The 18819-nt window shown below is 42.4% G+C and overlaps 1 protein-coding gene across 1 annotated transcript in view; it reads left to right on the top strand.

Annotated features, from left to right (window-relative positions):
* Positions 1-8200: 8200 nt before the first annotated feature.
* The window catches only part of PCDHAC2 (protocadherin alpha subfamily C, 2), a gene marked incomplete at its 3' end in the record, with an annotated part of 41875 nt that continues 31256 nt past the window's right edge, over positions 8201-18819 (top strand). The window contains exon 1 of the mRNA XM_039225285.1: positions 8201-10762. Coding sequence (XP_039081216.1) covers positions 8201-10762 — 2562 coding nt within the window. The remainder of the gene's footprint in view (positions 10763-18819) is intronic.

The following is an 18819-nucleotide window of genomic DNA, read 5'->3' as shown; positions in this document are numbered from 1 at the left end:
TCCCCCCCCCATCCATGAGTCCTCAGTTTTTGTCAGCATTCAAGAGTCTCTCATGGTTTGCCTCTCTCCCTTCCCCCCCCATTTCCCCCCCTTCTTCTCCCGGTTGGTCCTCTGTTAAGTTCCTCCTAGTCCTCCTATACATGCACACATATGATATTTGTCCTTCTCTGCCTGACTTATTTCGCTGATGATGACAGCTTTTAAAGGATTTTTTAACATTCACAGAAAATACAATGCATCTTAACTTAGCTAATATAGAGGATTTTTATTTTACCCACCTTATAATGTGTTGTGTACATAACTGCTGAAGGAATTGTGTAACAAAATCACTCACAAGGAATATACAAGTGGCATTTATATCAGGAAAGTCCAAGTCACTTGTAAAACCCCATTTGTAAGAATATTGTAGGTGGGAAGATGATACTGAAAGAAGATATTGTGATATGAAATACAAATTTATTTTACATCACAATTTTGCTAAGACCAGTCATTTTAAAAAATTCAGAAGACCCAATAGAAATCTCTAAAAGAAAAAGAAATTTGTAGTTATGCAGACAATTGAATAGGATCCCATATGAAATACTTGGAAATTAATAGCTCTTGGGACCAAATAATACAATTCTTTTAAAAAATTTTTAAAAAATTTAACGTTTTTATTTATTATTTTCAAGAGACAGAGCATGAGCTGGGAAGGGGCAGAAAGAGAGGGAAACACAGAACTGGAAGCAGGCTCCAGTCTCTGAGCTGTCAGCACAGAGACCGATGTGGGGCTCAAACTCAGGAACAGCGAGGTCACGACCTGAGCCAAGCTTGGACGCTCAACCAACTGAGCCACCCAGGTGCCCCAAATAATACAATTCTTAACCAGGAATGCATGTGTAGTGGTCAGATGTCATAATAGAATCTCAAGAAACAGAGGCATGGAAAAAAGTTTCCTGGAGATTCTGACCCAGCATTTTCATCAATACTCATCGTGCTCTTGTGAGGATTAAATGAGAGAATATGTATAAAAATAACATGTGTAAAAATTCTATGATATGTATAGAAATAATAACTCTCAAGTGCTAAGGCATCAGGATAAAAGAGGGACCCAAAAACTCAACAATTACTTCATACTCTGAATATATGAACAGGTAGTTTTGAGAAGTATCTGAGAGGTATAGTTTTGTTTTGTCCAAAGAGCAAGCAAACTATGGCCTTTATTTAGACTGAGCTTAGGTCATGTCTTGGAAAACAGTTAAAACTCAAGGTACTTCAACAATATGTACATTTTTTTGAGAAAGAAAAAAAGTATCCAAATCAATGAATGCCTTGGCTAAAACCCACTTGGGAACAGAGATGTTCTTTAGTGCCAGATTCCCATCTTATTTTATTCTATGGCTAAACTCCCAAGAATTACAGAGAAGAAACAGGGCCAGACTAGGTTTTCTATTAAAATAAGAGGCCCCAAGTGATGAATGGAAACTTGGAACCGATTTTAATGGTAATACTAGAACCCAGAAATTAGCTTAAATACAAACTTAGGAATTTCTGGCATGTATTGAATCTCAAATAGAATATTGGTATTAATGTTAGTGAATTAGATACATGGCTTACCCGAGGCAGTTGTTCTCATTCCAGAGCGCTCAACTTATTGCTGGATTGGCCTGGACACTTGATGTTCTCTGTCTTGAGTCATTGACAAAATATGGAATGGGATAAGACCGGTGGGGTTCACTCAGAATTAACCTTCAGAAGCATTCCATTAATAAACACTCTTTGGCACTGTTATTCAGTTATGAAATCACTTAATTCTGTTTGGAGCCTTTCTTTCTTAATTTCATCTGCAAGGATATAGTGGGAGATTTTGTTTACTTGTCTCCATGAACTTCAGATAGAATGTGCCTGTAGCATTTCCATTATCATAGATTCTAGCAACTAAATTATCTAAAATGCCAATGAGAAATATGTTCCTTAAGTGTTTGGTTTGATGTTACCAGTTTTTAGTTAAGCCAAGGTAGTCTCTGGTATGAATGCCTTCATTTCTAAATGCTCACAATTGCTTTATTAATATTAGAGCTTTGAAGGAATTTATATCAAGCTCAATGGCACTTTTTTAAAATAGGAAATTTGGTTCCCTGTTTACATCTGTAAGTTCCTCTATTACCCTGGGAAGATCATTTATCTAGTTAAAGACATTTGACTTATTTCTGGCACTGATCTTGAGATTCAAGTTCTGCTTAAACATTTCCTTCAGTGAAAAATAAAGAATTTGGGTGAGATAATTTCTAAATATCTTTCGACCTTTAACATTCTATGATTTTTGTTAGGCTGTCTCCATTGAGAATACTGATTGAGAAGTGGAGCCACAAAATAATTGAACAGTTAGATTATATCTGTCAGTATGACACTGTCTGCCCCAATCCTTTGACTTATTCTCCTTTTATTGTTATTCATCCAAAGACAGTTTGAGTACCTCTAAGCAATTTTCAGATGCCTCAGCTAAGAATCAACAGTATATTATATTAGTTTCTCAAAACTGAAAATATAGAGGGAAGGGAATGTTAAAAAAAAAAATACCTGTCATGTTATATGAAAAATCTTTTTTATCTCCCCATCTACTGGATGCTGTACCTGTAAAGAAGGATGTAAACACATTGAAAAGTGTTTTACTTCTGGAGATGCATAAATATCAGAAGTCCTGTTCCTTTATAACAATGTGAAGCTTTTTAACTTCTTTGGACTGCACTAAACTTTGGAATGTTCATGATCTCTGTTTTTAAATTATAGATATGTGCTCAGTTTGTAGAACAATACAAATATACATATTAAAAAGGAAAATTAGATCCTTCCTGCAGTCCCTGGGTGGCTCAATGGGTGAAGCGTCTGACTCTTGATTTTGACTCCAGGTCATGATCTCATGGTTTGTGAGATTGAGCCCTGCATCTGGCTCTGCACTGACAGTGTGGAGCCTGCTTGGGATTCTCTCTGTCTCCTCTCTCTTTGCTCCTAACCCACTCCTCCCTCTCTTCCTCTCTGTCTCAAAATGAATAAATAAATAAACTTAAAAAAATTATTTTAAAAAGCTAGATCCTAATTTGGCATATATTCTTATCATGGTCAGCCCAAAGCCTGATTGAACTAATGGATTATGTCCCCTTGACCTATGGCCAAAAGACTCCAGATGGTTTGGTTCCAGTCATTTCAAAGTAAAATTATTCATAATGATGCAATAATAAAAAAAACCTTATGTGAATTAGGAGAGTTCACCGAGTGCCAATAATTTTCTTAACAGGCTTATTAATTCGGTTGTGTTATGATTGGTTTGGTCTTGTGCCCAATGACCTCATGAAAGATGCATTTTACAAACGCAATGTAAGGAATACAACTGAGGAATACTATTTACAAAGTTATTGTCTACAAGGGGATAAACAAAACCATGTCTACTATGGCACTTCTCTCGTCATGTCACTTTTCTTGTTGGCTATAAGCAGCAAATAACCTGTGCTTTATAAGTTATAATTACAATACAGAGTAGAAAAAGCAATACCATAATACTTTTGGGCAAAGCCTTTTTTAAAGTCCAGCAGCCTTATTTGCAGGATTCAGTTCTCCAGGTTTGAAATACTTGTATTTCAAATATTAAAGGAAGAAATCTATAGTAAGGTCATTTCAGACTCTTGAGCCCTCTGTCCATTAGACATGGTCTGTTTATATACAACAAAGAGGACAAGCCTGAATTGTAGCAGCTCTTGAATTTGCTAAAAAAGGATCTGAAGAAAATGACAATCATCATTTATTGAGAGTTTCTAAGGTCTCCTACACTGTGATGAATACACAGAATAGAAGACATGGCTTCTATTTGCAGGTTGCTTATAATTCATGTAAAGAAATACTATTAAAGCTTTTGGAAGAATTAAAGAATGACACATGTCAGCATTCAGAAATACGTGGTAGACTGTGAAAGAGGGGGGAAGGGCCATTATGATTAGAGTAGACAATGTTTTACGGATTAGGTGAGTGTTAATATGGACTTTTGGAACGTATATGAGACTTAGGGGGAGAAAAAAGTAGACGCTATTTCTATCTGAGAGAATTACACAAGTTGTTAATTTAGGTCTGTTCAAAAAACATTAATTAAGTGCCTCTGTGCCAAGCACTATACTGGGTGCTGAAGATTACAGCATGCTTAGGAACTCTTCCATACCCTGTTGAGAAAGTATTTTCATGTATCCTAAAAAGGTGACTCTCTCTCTTGTGAGGAAGCAAATTCCCTGGAGGAGTTCTCATGACAGAAGTCCCTTTTCCTTAGTGATCTAGAAAAGGACTGGTTTTTGTTTTCAAAATATAGGGTAAGCTCTAGAAGTAACTGGGAAAGCTTAACATTGGTGCTCACTCAGTTTCCTATCATCAATGACTTCCTATCTGGCATAGTTTCAGGTGCTCACCTGTGTTTGATACCTAAAGGGCTATATATATAGACTGTCAACTAAGGTATGATTTGATAATAAATTGTTACATTTTAATAATGATCATAATAATAATAGTTTTACTTGTCAGTCACTAAGCAAATTGCCTTACGTACATCATCTCATGTAATCATAACTACCCTATGAGTTTTACTTAATATTGTCTGTCTTCCCTGATTAAAATGAGTGAACTGAAGCTTAGGTTTCAGAGCATGTCCAGGGCCACAGAGTCAATGGCAAGGGTGTGAATGACTCCAAAGTCTGTGTTCCTAAACATTGTGCTATTCTGCTTTTTAATAGGGGTTCTTGAAGTTCCAAGGAAAGGAGTGTATAACAAGAGAAGGAGTGGTCAAGGCATTAATATTCATATTTTTAGACAGAGGATTTTCCAGCAGTCTAAGCAATCTCCTTCTACCAAGTAGGAAAGTTGGCAAGAGGCTAAGTAAAATACTGTGAGAAACAAAATCATTATAGTGCTAAATATAGTATAGTCAATGGGGTGCCTGGGTAGCTCAGTTGGTTGAGCATCACACTCTTGATTCAGGCTCAGGTCATGATCTCACGGTTCATGAGATTGAGCCCTGTGTCCAGCTCTGTGCTGACAGTGTAGAGCCAGCTTGGGATTCTCTCTCCCACTCACATACATACTCTCTCAAAATAAATAAACTTTAAAAAATATATAGTACAATCTCTTTTTTTTTAATTTTTTTTAATGTTTTATTTATTTCTAGGAGAGAGAGAGAGACAGCGTGAGCAGGGGAGGGTCAGAGAGAGAGGGAATCACAGACTGAAACAGGCTCTAGGCTCTGAGCTGGGAGTCAGCACAGAGCCCGACGCGGGGCCCGAACCCACGAACCGCGAGATCATGACCTAAGCGAAAGTCGGATGCTTAACCGACTAAGCCACCCAGGTGCCCCAATAGTACAATCTCTTTAGTACAATGTCTTTGAAAAGGTGGCTGATTTGTGTTGGTTTTCTGTTGCCTTCTCAATCACTGAGGGAGTAAATACTAGTTGAAGCTTGAGATCCTGACACGTCAAAATGGACAACCTGGCAGATGTCCTTGCTGAAAGATGACAAAATTGCTAAAAGGCAAGCACTGTTTTGTTTTGTTTTGTTTTCTCTAGAGATATGACACTTGGGGGCTTCCATTAAAAACTTCACCAAGACTTCATCACGTTAATCTCTTCCTTAAGTGCCTTTGATCTTTTCAGGGGCACAGATCCATGCGTGGTCAATACCCAGTGGCCAGGTTTCTGAGCGGTGGGCAAAGGTGGCAGTGACTGTCAGGGCCTGGGAGGAGATGAGAGAAGAAAAGGTCACTCCTCCTGACAACTTACAACTTGATTCCACTTAGAAGCCATTTATTTTCAGAAATAAGTAATGGGTGAAGACATAGGCCAGGTCTACAATTCATGCACTTGAGAGTTTAAGCCTTTCTGAGATCAAATTACCACAGCAAACAGAGACAGAGTTATTGTAGGGACATTTGGGGAGGAAGCAGACAGAGAGGGAGAAGCCAGAGACCTAAGAAAGAAGACAGGAATAGAATGTGATGGAAATTGCTTCCCACTCTGCACCCTTGAGGGAACAAAGAGGACAAATAAGAAGCAGCAGTGACAGGAGGAATCTGGAAGCATCTCTGGAATAAAATTGGTTAGGTTATGGAGTGTTGTCAGCAAGTTCACTTAGTGGGTGGAAGGAAGGGATGTGCTAGTCCAGGCGTTTGAAATCTGGATGGCAGGATCATTGCCTTGGCCCCTTCACCTATCCCCTCAAGCAGGGAAGAATGCCAAATGTCAAGACTCACTCTGGCCTTGTTCCAGCTCATAGCTAGATAACAACCCCCAGAGGAATATCTAGGAGTGAGAAGGTGCTGGGAGATGAGAAAGGGAAAGGACTTTTTAGTGAGTGCTTTTTGCATGTGGGACAATGGATTTTATTTTTTTTAAGGGATTCTTTTTTAAATATTTATTTATTTTGAGAGAGAGAGAGAGAGAGAGAATGTGCACACATGGGGGAGGGGCAGAGAGAGAGAGAGGGAGAGAGAATCCTAAGCAGGCTCCATACTCACTGCTGAGCCCAACGCTGAGCTCATCTCGGAACCATGAGATCATGACTTGAGCCAAAATGAAGAGTCAGATGCTTAACCGATTGAGCCAATCAGACGCCCCAACAATGAATTTTAAATTTCTGTTGAAGAGATGAGAGGGCCTGGGAAGAGTGGATTTCTGGAACAGAGAAGCAGAGGCAGTGACACAGCATGGAGATGCTTCCTCTGATCCATTTGTCTTTTTGTTCACTGAAGAGAATACTGGTTGTCTTTTTGTTATCTCTGTAGCAATACAAGATTGAGTCTTAGGGGAAAGGAAGCCTAGAGGTGTTAATGGAGCCTCATATTTATGGAAGGTGGGCTGCAGCCATCGAAACTGCAGGCTGTTGTTAATACAAATCCCAGCCTCCCACATTTTGCCTAATAACAGCAGATTTTTCACTGCAAAGCATTAATGGCGTCCGATTTCCAGCCAGGCTTGGGAGATGAAGAGTAACCCTCTTGATGTAATGGTTTTGCAGGCTCTTGAAGACATTGTCATCTATTACAGAAAAAATTTTAAATTACTCATGAAAGAAGAAAGAAAATGTCTTGGATGATAAATGAAAAAAGATTTGGAGTAAAGTAAGAAAAAGCTTGAGAGAAGAATTTCTCTAAAATTTTACCGTGCTTCCCGACTATGCTCAAAAGGGGTCAAATAAGAGCTTAGCCTGCAGCTTCATGGAGCCAATTTCTAAAAGAGAAACTTAAAACTTGAAATACTGGTTATTTGCCAAGATACAGAAAGCAAGCACCACTTGGCTACTAGCAGAACTGAGTATTGAGATCCCAGGATGTTAGTTTTAGGCTTGCTCTGCAGAAGAGGACAGCATTTGTTGTCCCCTCCCCCTCCCTTTGCCCCAGAAGTTGAACACTTTCTGATCTATTTAGGAGTATTCTAGGGAAAATGTGGGGGTCAGATAAATAATCCCCACCATCAGCAACGCCAGAGCGCCTCCCTTGCGTTCGTTTCTTTTGAATGTGGAGCCGCCGCCCAGGTGCCCGTAGTTAGCCAAGGTCCTGAGTTTATTTTCCTGAACTGCGCTTGGAAATCTTTTCCTGGGAAGGTGAAAGCCCACGTCCTAGAGACATTACTGCCTGTCCTAGAATAATATCCTTACAGGACCCGTTAAACCGCCGAGGGATCGTGGAGACTGGTTGAACAGGGAGATGGGGGCAGGGAGAAAGGGAGTGGCCGTGTTTCCGCGGTCTGCTGGGATCCCGCGTGTCCTGGGTGAAGGAGCCGGGGCCGGAGTGGCTGGAGCGACCGATGACTCCCGGTCGCCGTCTGCCACCTCGGTGCGGAATCGGAGCGGGACTTGCTGAGCACTCCTCCCCCTCCCCTTCTGCTTCCTTTTCCCTCCCCCTGGAGCAGCGGCGGCGGCGGCGGCGGCGGCGGCTCGCAGGCAGCGAAGCCTAGCGGAGCGACTCCCAGGCGAGCGGAGGAGCCGGGATATGGGGAGTCAGCGGGGGTGGCGAGGCCAGGAGCCCGGAGGGCCTACGAGGGGAGCGGCCCCCGGCATTTGCTAGCGCGTGAGCCGTGGGGGAGCGGGCGCGGGGAGGCACGAGCCGAGGCGGAGGCGGGGCCCGGGCGTGAAGCGCGGCTGGGAAAGCTGCTGCCTCCGGCCCTGCCCGGCTACCTCCGCCGCGGCCGGTGGCTATGGAGCTGGGGGGCACCAGACTTAGGCACCAGACAGAGCATCTACGACTCCGGCCGCCCATGTCCTGGCTGCTGCTGCTGCCTCTCTTGCTGCTACTGCTGCTGCCGGGCCCAGCGGCCTCCCAGATGCGATATTCGGTGCCGGAGGAACAGGCACCCGGCGCGCTTGTGGGCAACGTGGCTAACGCGCTGGGGCTGGAGCTGCGGCGTTTGGGGCCAGGCTGCCTGCGCATCAACCATCTGGGTGCGCCCAGTCCCCGCTACCTGGAGCTGGACCTGACGAGTGGAGCGCTCTTCGTCAACGAGCGCATTGACCGGGAGGCGCTGTGTGAGCAGCGGCCTCGCTGTCTGCTCAGCTTGGAAGTGCTGGCGCACAGCCCCGTGGCGGTGAGCGCCGTAGAGGTGGAGGTTCTGGACATCAACGACAATTCGCCGCGCTTCCCGCGGCCCGACTACCAGCTTCAGGTAAGCGAATCGGTGGCTCCTGGAGCGCGCTTTCACATAGAGAGCGCGCAGGACCCCGACGTGGGCGCCAACTCGGTGCAGACTTACGAGCTCAGCCCCAGCGAGCACTTCGAGCTGGACCTTAAACCCCTGCAGGAGAACAGTAAGGTGCTGGAGCTGGTGCTGCGGAAGGGCCTAGACCGCGAGCAGGCAGTCCTGCACCACCTGGTTCTCACAGCTGTGGACGGCGGCAGCCCAGCCCGCTCAGGCACTGCACAGATCTCTGTGCGTGTCCTGGACACTAACGACAATTCTCCCACCTTCGACCAGAACACTTACCGCGTCCAGCTTCGGGAGGATGCTCCCCCAGGCACATTGGTGGTGAAGCTGAATGCCTCAGACCCGGATGAGGGCTCCAATGGCGAGCTCAGGTACTCCTTGAGCAGCTACACGTCGGACCGGGAGAGGCAGCTCTTCAGCATTGATGCCAACACTGGGGAAGTGCGGGTAAGTGGAGCACTGGATTACGAGGAGGCATCTTCCTACCAGATCTATGTTCAGGCTACTGACCAGGGTCCCGTGCCCATGGTGGGTCACTGCAAAGTGCTGGTGGACATCGTGGATGTGAATGATAATGCACCAGAGGTGGTACTCACAGACCTGTACAGCCCAGTGCCTGAGGATGCTGCATCCAATACCGTTGTGGCCCTTCTCAGTGTCAATGACCAAGACTCGGGCCCCAACCGTAAAGTGAGCCTGGGCCTGGAGGCCTCACTGCCTTTCCGGCTGAATGGCTTTGGAAACTCCTACACACTGGTAGTGAGTGGCCCGCTGGACAGGGAGCGGGTGGCTGCCTACAACATCACAGTGACAGCCACTGATGGGGGAGTACCACAGCTCACATCCCAGCGGACACTGCAGGTTGAGATCTCAGACATCAATGACAACCCACCAAGCTTCCTAAAGGACTCCTACAACATCTACATCCAGGAGAACAATTTGCCAGGGGTGTTGCTCTGCACTGTGCAAGCCACAGACCCAGATGAGAAGGAGAATGCAGAGGTGACCTACTCCCTCCTGGATAGGGAGATTCAAGGGCTGCCAGTCACCTCCTATGTCTCCGTTAACAGTGCCAGTGGAAGCCTTTATGCCGTCAACTCCTTTGACTATGAGAAGTTTCGGGAGTTCTTTGTGACTGTGGAGGCCCAGGACAAGGGGAGTCCACCACTGAGCAGCACTGTGACCGCCAATGTGTATGTGGTGGACATGAATGACCATGCCCCTCACATCCTGTACCCTACCTCAACTAATTCGTCAGCAGCCATTGAGATGGTGCCTCGGACTGCCCCTGCTGGCTATCTGGTCACCAAAGTCATAGCCATGGACTCAGACTCTGGGCAAAATGCTTGGCTCTTTTACCACCTGGCCCAGACTTCTGACTTGGACCTCTTTAAAGTAGAGCTACACACGGGAGAAATTAGGACTACCAGGAAGATGGGAGATGAGAGTGGAACCACTTTCAACCTGACTGTGGTGGTCCGAGACAATGGAGAGCCATCACTGTCAGCCTCTGTGGCCATTACAGTAGCTGTGGTGGATAGGGTTTCCAGAATCCTCCCTGATACTCAGAGACACGTGAAAAGTCATCGGACATACTCTGAAATTACACTTTATCTAATTATAGCATTAAGCACAGTGTCTTTTATATTTCTTTTGACAATCATTGTTTTGAGCATCATCAAGTGCTACCGCTATACAGCATATGGTACTGCGTGCTGTGGGGGCTTCTGTGGAGTGAGGGAGCGGTGCCCTGCCGAACTAAACAAACAGGCCAATAACAATATTGATGCCAGGTTACCACATGGCCTCAAAGTGCAGCCTCACTTCATTGAAGTGCGAGGGAATGGCTCTCTCACCAAGACCTACTGCTACAAGGCCTGTCTGACAGCAGGCTCAGGGAGTGACACTTTCATGTTTTATAACACAGGGGCACAGACAGGCCTGGGGCCTGGGGGAACCCAGGCAGCAGCGAGTGACAGCAGGCACCTCACAGGCCAAAGTGGGCAGAGTGCCGGGAACCTGATTATTCTCAAAAATGATGCCGTTCCTCAAAACGAGGTGAGAGCAGTCAAGGGGTTCTTCCACAGCCATGTGTTTTCACACCCCCCCTCCCTTCACCAGTATCATGGGCTCCACTGTGTTATTAACACTGACAGGGGTTATCTGGTGAGCTGAGGATATGTAGTACCTGTGACTTGATTATAATCTGCTATGTTTCCCTCTAGAAAAATAACATCAGAAAATTGTTTTACTTTGTTTTCTTTTCAGATATAGGAAGGCTTGACCATAACATTGTTAGAGAAATAAGGATTAGTCTTAAATGTTTGATGTTAAAACACAGCTCTGCAGAGGAATGGAATGGGCTTGAGAATAAGATGATGCCATACTGAGTAATATTTTGAGATTCAGGGACAAATGGCCTCTGCTGTATCATCTGTAGGGAAAGTTCTCTTTTGAAATTTTGAGATGCTACAGGAGTGTTGGTTTTTAAAAAAGCTCTGAGACCCTTGGGTTTCTGGTGGTCACCTCTGCATGCTGTGCTTGTTTATACCTTGAAAATTATCCAGTTAGTATTTCCAGCAATTACACTGAACTAATGTGGTTGGATCTTCTGGAAACTTGTGTCAGAGGTGATAAGGCCCTAGACTGTGGCTCTCACCCTGAGGCCAAAGTTTGCTTCTTTGGCTGTTTGATGTGGTAATTCTTCTATAGGTGCTGTCAGAGATGAAGGATGGTAAGGCAAAGAGACTGAGGACCAATTTATCTGGTTGGGCCAGGGAGATATTAGAACAAGTGGATTAGGGATGTGGGGATGTGGTGAATACCAGGACCAGCTGGGATTGGGGAGAAAGAAAAGTAGGAAAGGACTCTCCCATTAGTCACCTTTCTTGGCATAGCAGGAGTTCATCATGAGGTGATTTCCCTGCATTAGATTAAATGTAGTCTATAATCTTCTGATTTCCTGTTGAGAGTCTGTAAAGTTTTAATGAGATGTGAAGTAGCTTTTGAAGTCCTTTATGTCTTTAAGTTAAATGACAGTACTTCAAACAATACTCCACTGTATCCCAAAGCACATGTTCATTTTCTGGATCTAAAATTTAGTTTGCAATAGCTACAAAAGCCTTGGAAAGTGGCTGGATTGCTGTACATGAAGGACAGATGTTAGTAAATATACTGGTTTTAAGTTTTAAGAAGGCATAAGGCCAGCTTGCTCATTATTTTGAAGACTGTATATAAATTATTGGACAGTGCATGAATGTGTGGATGTGTCTGTGTAGTGTGTTGCCATATGCATACTTGAAAACAGTGGTTTGCTTTGTGATACTTTAAAGTTGCATATCAGAGGCCACTGGGTTGCACAGTCAGTCAGTTAAGTGTCCAACTCCTAATCTTAGCACCACGTTGGACTCCATGCTGGGAGGAGAAACTACTTAAAAAAAAAGTTGTATTTCAGAAACCAAATTTTTGTTTCATCAATAGTGATGAACTGTTATCTTCCCAACCAACTACTTTGTAGCTAGGACTTTTAGAGGTGCTATAAAGGCATTAATAATTGTCCCTCCTATATTTTTGTGATGTATTTTCATTGACGTTTTGCTGTCTTTTTGTTAATTTCCCTAGTTTCACATTCTAAATTCATGCTAATCTTGAGAAAAGTAATGCATAAATACAGAAAAAAAAAGATGGATTGAAAGAATTTCCCATGTGCCTTGTAAGTAGATGTATCAGAAAAGCCTGATACGTTTTAGTGGATACTGAGCAGCCACAGCAGGAAGAATGCAGATTAAGAAATGCAAGGGGACAAAATCAAGGCGTTTCCAGGATGCTTTAGATCATAGCTTTTGGAAACACGTAAAAAGGTTTAGCTTTAAGTAAGGATGCTATAGACATTTGCTTAACAAATTCTTGGGAAGTCCTTTCAGGCCTAGGGTGGGCTGCAGGTGGGGAAGAGGCTGAGAGAGCAAGCCAGGCATGCTTGCCGTCAGCTGTGCGTCGGAAGCTGCCAAATAATACTCTTTACCCTCCTTCTCCTGGCTCAGAGCTTGGGGCAGTTTGACACATGAATTATTTCTGTCTTACACTGACCTGTGTGTTAATGTGTATTTTGGTACACAAACCTTTAATTGAGAGAGAAAATTATGTCAGAAAAGTGCTTGCTCTTGTGGGACTTTGCCAGGAGAATGCATAGTTTGAATAAAAGCAAGTTTCTGAAAGCCACTTTCAGGAATCCAGTAGAGAGCCCTAAGATCTATAGCTCTTGACATTATTACAGTTAAGAGGAGAGACAGAGTCAAGTCAGCGTGGCAAAAATTGGAACAAAAAATCAGTCAACTCTGAAAGTCATGACTGCTAGATCAACCTGTTAAATTCCCATGGTAAGCTTTCTCTTTTCCCTACCTAGTTACTGCAGATGCATGGCAGAAGAGTCCTGGGGTACACTTCATGCCATGTGCCTGTGTTAAATTAGATGAAGATTATAAAGAATGAGTAAGGGAATTTGCACTCATTGGCCACTATGCTATATAAAAATGTTCTGCTATATGTGGTTTCATTCCCTGTAAATCATACATGAAAGAAACATTTACCAGCATCTAACATATGAGGAAATAAGCTCAGAGAGGTTAAGTAACACACAAACATTTTGCCAGTTTATTTTAAGTCCTGTCTGTCTGATTCCAAAGACTGTGCTGTTTGAAATAGTACAAGTAGACAGAAATCCCAGTGTGCTGGGGCGCCTGGGTGGCTCAGTTGGTTGGGTGACCAATTTCAGCTGAGGTCATGATTTTGTGGTTCGTGGGTTCAAGCCCCGCATTGGGTTCTGTGCTGGCAGCTCAGAACCTGGAGCCTATTTCAGATTCTGTGTCTCCCTCTCTCTCTGCCCCTCCTCTGCTCATGTTCTGTCTCTATCTCAAAAATAAATAAACTATAAAAAATGTTTTTTAGATTAAAAAAAAAGAAATCCCAATGTGTATACTTCTTTTGATATGTGATAACTTGGGCATTTTGGCCAGCCCTGGTTCACTGGTTCACCTAATAGTGTAAATTAACTGCTTTTGGAGAAAGAGTAATTCCTTGCATAAAAGTAGGTCACAAATGGGAGGATCAATGAGTAGAAATGTGTCTACCAAGCTGATATATTTTTATACGTTTATCTGTTTTACTTGGCAAAGCCTGTTAAGATCTTTTATCTCTGTTCTTTTTCTGATTTCTCTTTTGTTGCTTATTAAACAGCATTTAACACCAGACTCTCATCTTTTGATAGATTTCACACACACACACACACACACACACACACACACCCTCCCGCCCCAGTGAGCTTATTGGATGAGTCACTTGTGCAGTGAGGATTTTGAAGTAACCGTTTGGCAGAATTTCTCTTTGGAGGTTTCTGAAAACCCGATATTGAATGTGGTTGGCACCCCTTTCAGAATCTCCAAGAAAAGGAAACCAAATCTTAAGGTAGATTTTATGCATCTGTGGTCCTGTGACTGCTCATGAATCACTCTGAGTGCTCTGGGCAAACTTGTCCAACTGTGCTTCCCTGGGACCAGGTGGCGCAAGATCTAGAAATCACAGAAGACTAGCAGAAATAAGATAAATTTGCTTTCAAACATTTTGTAGTCATCAAATCTTGAGTATTTCCGCCACTGTGTGTACACCTTCACCCTCATTCCAGATGCAGTGATCTGAAAGAGTTGAAAGTCTTCTTTTAGTGGCACCTAATTTATCTTCCCTAGGACTGACTTTTCTATCTGGTGACTGTGTCCTGTTTCAGAATTTATAGTTAGTGTACAAAGTGGCATAGTGGTAGATTTATAAAAAGTGTATGATGGTCAGAATAGGCAGAGAAATTCTGTTTGTGACCTTCCATTCCAGTGTTGCATCCTCTCGCGGTCACTTTTAAGTGGGTGGGCTGTTTTGTCTTGCCATTTCCATATTGGTTATTGAACTGTTCTTCTGAGAAAACGTTATTTTCTTTGGTCTGATAATATAATAATTTTTTAAAATTACCTCCTTCCTCCTTTTTTTCTGCAGCTCTGCTGAGCCAGATGGAATTGTGGCTGAGCTCTTCTCGGTCTCTTTATCTTGCAGATATTCTGACTGATGAAGAAATCTATTTATTGTAGCTTGAATGTCATTGGCCTACCCTTTTCTCTGACCCAGGAGTGAGCTGTCACATGGGTATCTGGTCTACCTCCAAACACTCTGCAGGGACATAGCCTGGCATATTATAAATCGTCTATTGGCATTCTGTCTGCTTGACAGAATAGCAGAGTCGGTTCTGGATACTTGCCTTGGTTTGCCACCAATTTTTGCTCTCAATGAGAGGTTAGGATGATATCAGTTTTCAAATATTTGAGGAAAACTTGCCATCATCAAGCACAGTGGTGTAGATGGATTTAATGGATATTTACAGGTGTCTTTGAATGCAACTTTTGTTAGGATTCACCTAGGTCAATTTTCCTGTGCATATTAAGTATGAATATAAATTTAATTTTCCATGTAATCTATAATCCATGATTTCAAAAAATTGAAGGGCAAGGGGATTCCTTAGCAGCATTTTAAATCTGCTCGCCTAAAAATTAAAATTTTTTCTCTCAGGAATTTGAACTTGACACATGCAAAGAAATATCTGACATTGCAAAAGGTGAAGAAAAATGTTAGTTCCTTGGCACATAAGCAACATCCGTTCCTTTCTGGCCTTGCAGGGTCAGAACTCTGGGCTCCAGGGATGTGAAACTGTGAGAGAGAGGGTAACTGCTGTGCTGGCAGGCTGTGCGTCCAGAATTCAGCAAACCTAGCATTTTCTGTTGTTCTGGAACCCATTCAGTGTATTTAAATATCGTGTTTATTTTACTTTCCTGCTTCATGGATTAGGAGTTGCAAATGACTTCAGAGGAAAGTATTTCCCTTAGAATTCACACATTTACCATCTTTCAATTTGATTTCTAGAAGACTAATATGTAACATAACAGTGATTATTTTAAGTGTTACACTCCTTTTTTCCTTAATGACCAACAGTTTATATATTCATTTGCTATTGCTTTGTAAGGAATTACCACAAATTAATGGTTAAAAACAACTCTCAGTTATTATCTCAGAGCCCTGCAGGATGTGAGTGAGTTTTCTGCTCTGGTTTTCACAAGGCTGAAATCAATATGGGCTGAGTTCTCTTCTGGGGGCTTTGGAAGAGAATATGCTTTCAAATTCATTCACGCTGTTGGCAGAATTTAGTTCTTTTTAAAAATGTTTTATGTTTATTATTTTTTTTTTGAAAGGGAGAGAGAGAGAGAGAGAGAGCAAGCCAGGTAGGGGCAGAGAGAGAGGGAGAGAGAAATTCCAAGCAGGCTCTGCATCATCAGTGTAGAGCCCACTGTGGGGCTCAAACTCCGGAACCGTGAGATCATGACCTGAGCCGAAACCAAAAGTCAGATGCTTAACCGACTGAGCCACCAGGTGCCCCATGGTTTCCTTGTCTTAAAGCCAAGTGTGTCAGACGACATAACCTAATCAGAGTAAGAGCCATCATATTTATTCTTGAAAATTATGCAGGGCCTGTACACCATGGTGTGAGGCTCTTGGGAGGGCACTTTACAATTCTGCCTATTATAGTTTATATCAATGTTCACACAGTATCACTGTGAAAAAAAAATCTACAGTGGATACATCCTAGTAAAATCCTAATAGGAAGGAAAAAGAGGTGCTACATGCAGTTTCATGTCTCAGAGAGCTATTTACAGATAGCTTCAACATGGATTTCCATGTCAGAGTGTCATTTCTGGAGTGGTCTAATGATTTCTTTTTTTGAAGGAGATAGGGTATTTTAAACCTATTTTGTTTTTAATTTTGTATTGAAAAATGTGATTAATCCTTCTGTAGCTCAAATATTCTATGGTATAATTAATAAATAATACCATTAGAGGATAAATTAAAGCTTTGCTACAATTTTGATAGAAACTTAAATGGCTTATTGTTCTTCGCTAATGCTATATCACCCATGTGGACTATCTAAATCAGGTTTTCCACATCTGGAATTTTGTGGCTATTAGTCTCCTGAAGGACTAAGCTTTGAAACAATGGACATAGTGGGGCTTTTCACCAATAGAAATTAAACATAGTGCTGGAATGTATCATCAACGTGTTAGGGATCTAAATAATCGCAGTTAGTTCAGATTCTTGGTGTCTCCAGTGTGTCAGGGATATCAGTAGTCAACCTTTAAACATGAGTTTTTCCAACTTTAATCAAGTTTGGGTGAAAGCCATGTGCATTTATTACTTCAAATTTTGTATCATTTAAAAGTAAATCAATATCTGGGAAATTCAGAAGTAACAGAAAAAATTCAAGTACAGCTGGCCCTTAAACAACATGAGGATTAGAGGTGCCAGACCCACGCAGAGTTTTGACTCCCCTAAAACTTAACTACTAATAGGAACGCCTGGGTAGCTCAGTCAGTCGAGCGTCCCACTTCAGCTCAGGTCATGATCTCACGGTTCGTGGGTTCAAGCCCTGCATCGGGCTCTGTGCTGACAGCTAGCTCAGAGCCTGGAGCCTGCTTCACATTCTGTGTCTCCCTCTCTCTGACCCTCCCCTGCTCATGCTGTCTCTCTCTTTCTCAGAAACAAAAAAAAAAAAAACAAAAAAACTTAACTACTAATAGCCAACTGTTGCCCAGAAGACTTACTGAGAATATAAACAGTTATCATATATTTTGTATGTTATATGTATTATATAATGTATTTTTAAAAATATTTTATTATGCTTTATTTTATTATTTTACGAGAGAGAGCAAACTGGGGAGAGGTAAAGAGAGATGGGGAGAGAAATCCCAAACGGAGCCCTAATGTGGGGTGCAAGCTCACGAACTGGGAGATCATGACCTGAGCCGAAACCAAGACTCCTATACTTAACCGACTGAGCCACCTAGGCACTCCTATATACTGTATTCTTACAATAAAATAAGAATAGCCTTAGAGGAGGGGCGCCTGGGTGGCTTAGTCAGTTAAGCGTCCGACTTTCGCTTAGGTCATGATCTCGCGGTTCATGGGTTTGAGCCCCGCGTCGGGCTCTGTGCTGACTGCCAGCTCAGAGCCTGGAGCATGTTTCAGTCTGTGACTCCCTCTCTCTCTTACCCTCCCCTGCTCACGCTGTCTCTCCCTCTCTCTCCTAGAAATAAATAAAAAAACATAAAAAAAAAAAAGAATAGCCTTAGAGGAAAGAAAATGCTATTAAGAAAATCATAAACGGGTAGCCTGGGTTGCTCAGTCGGTTAAGTGTCTGACTTTAGCTCAGGTCATGATCTCGTGGTTCATGAGCTTGAGCCCCACTTCGGGCTCTGTGCTGACAGCTCAGAACCTGGAGCCTGCTTCAGATTCTATGTCTCCCTCTCTCTCTTCCCCCCTCCCCACTCAGACTCTCTCTCTCGCTCAAAATAAATAAAATAAATAAATAAATAAAATTAATAAAATAAATAAACATTAAAAAAATCTTAAGGAAAAGAACATACATCTTCAGTACTATATGGTATTTACTGAAAAAAATCCACATATAAGTACCTGTGCAGTTCAAACCTATGTGGTTCAAGGGTCAACTATATATATATATGTCGTTCCATGTAAATTAATTTAAAACACGAACTTTGGTTTAGGGAGACCTAAATATAACGATCAGCCAAATCCATCAATCAGGCAAGTAATTTAATCTCTCTAAAGCTCAGATTTCCTATTTCTATACATCTAAGTACACTAATATTTTCCTTGCATGATTGTAAATTTGTTCAAAAACATTTTAAAAACCTACCAAATACCTGAATGCTGCTCAACTCTAAGGACATAACTATGTATTATGAATATCTGAGGATATTCATATGTTTTATGGACAAAACAAATATCCCTTTTATAGAATTTGTGGTCGAAAAAAAGTGTTAGGATAAATGCAATAATATGTTTAAAGTGCTTATCTCATTGCCTAATATTGTGTGGATCCTTAAAACATTCTGTATTCTTCCTTACCTTTTCTGCCTGACCTCACTACCCTAAGACATCTCCTAACTATGATCTGGCAAATGAATCTGAGAGGCACCTTGTTGCTGATGAACTATTATAGAAAATAGTAG

The sequence above is a fragment of the Hyaena hyaena genome, unplaced genomic scaffold (assembly GCF_003009895.1).
Source record: "Hyaena hyaena isolate Hyena2069 unplaced genomic scaffold, ASM300989v1 scaffold_2011, whole genome shotgun sequence".
NCBI lineage: Eukaryota > Metazoa > Chordata > Mammalia > Carnivora > Hyaenidae > Hyaena > Hyaena hyaena.
The sequence above is the reverse complement of the archived record's forward strand: the minus strand, read 5'-3'. Positions and strand labels throughout refer to the sequence as shown.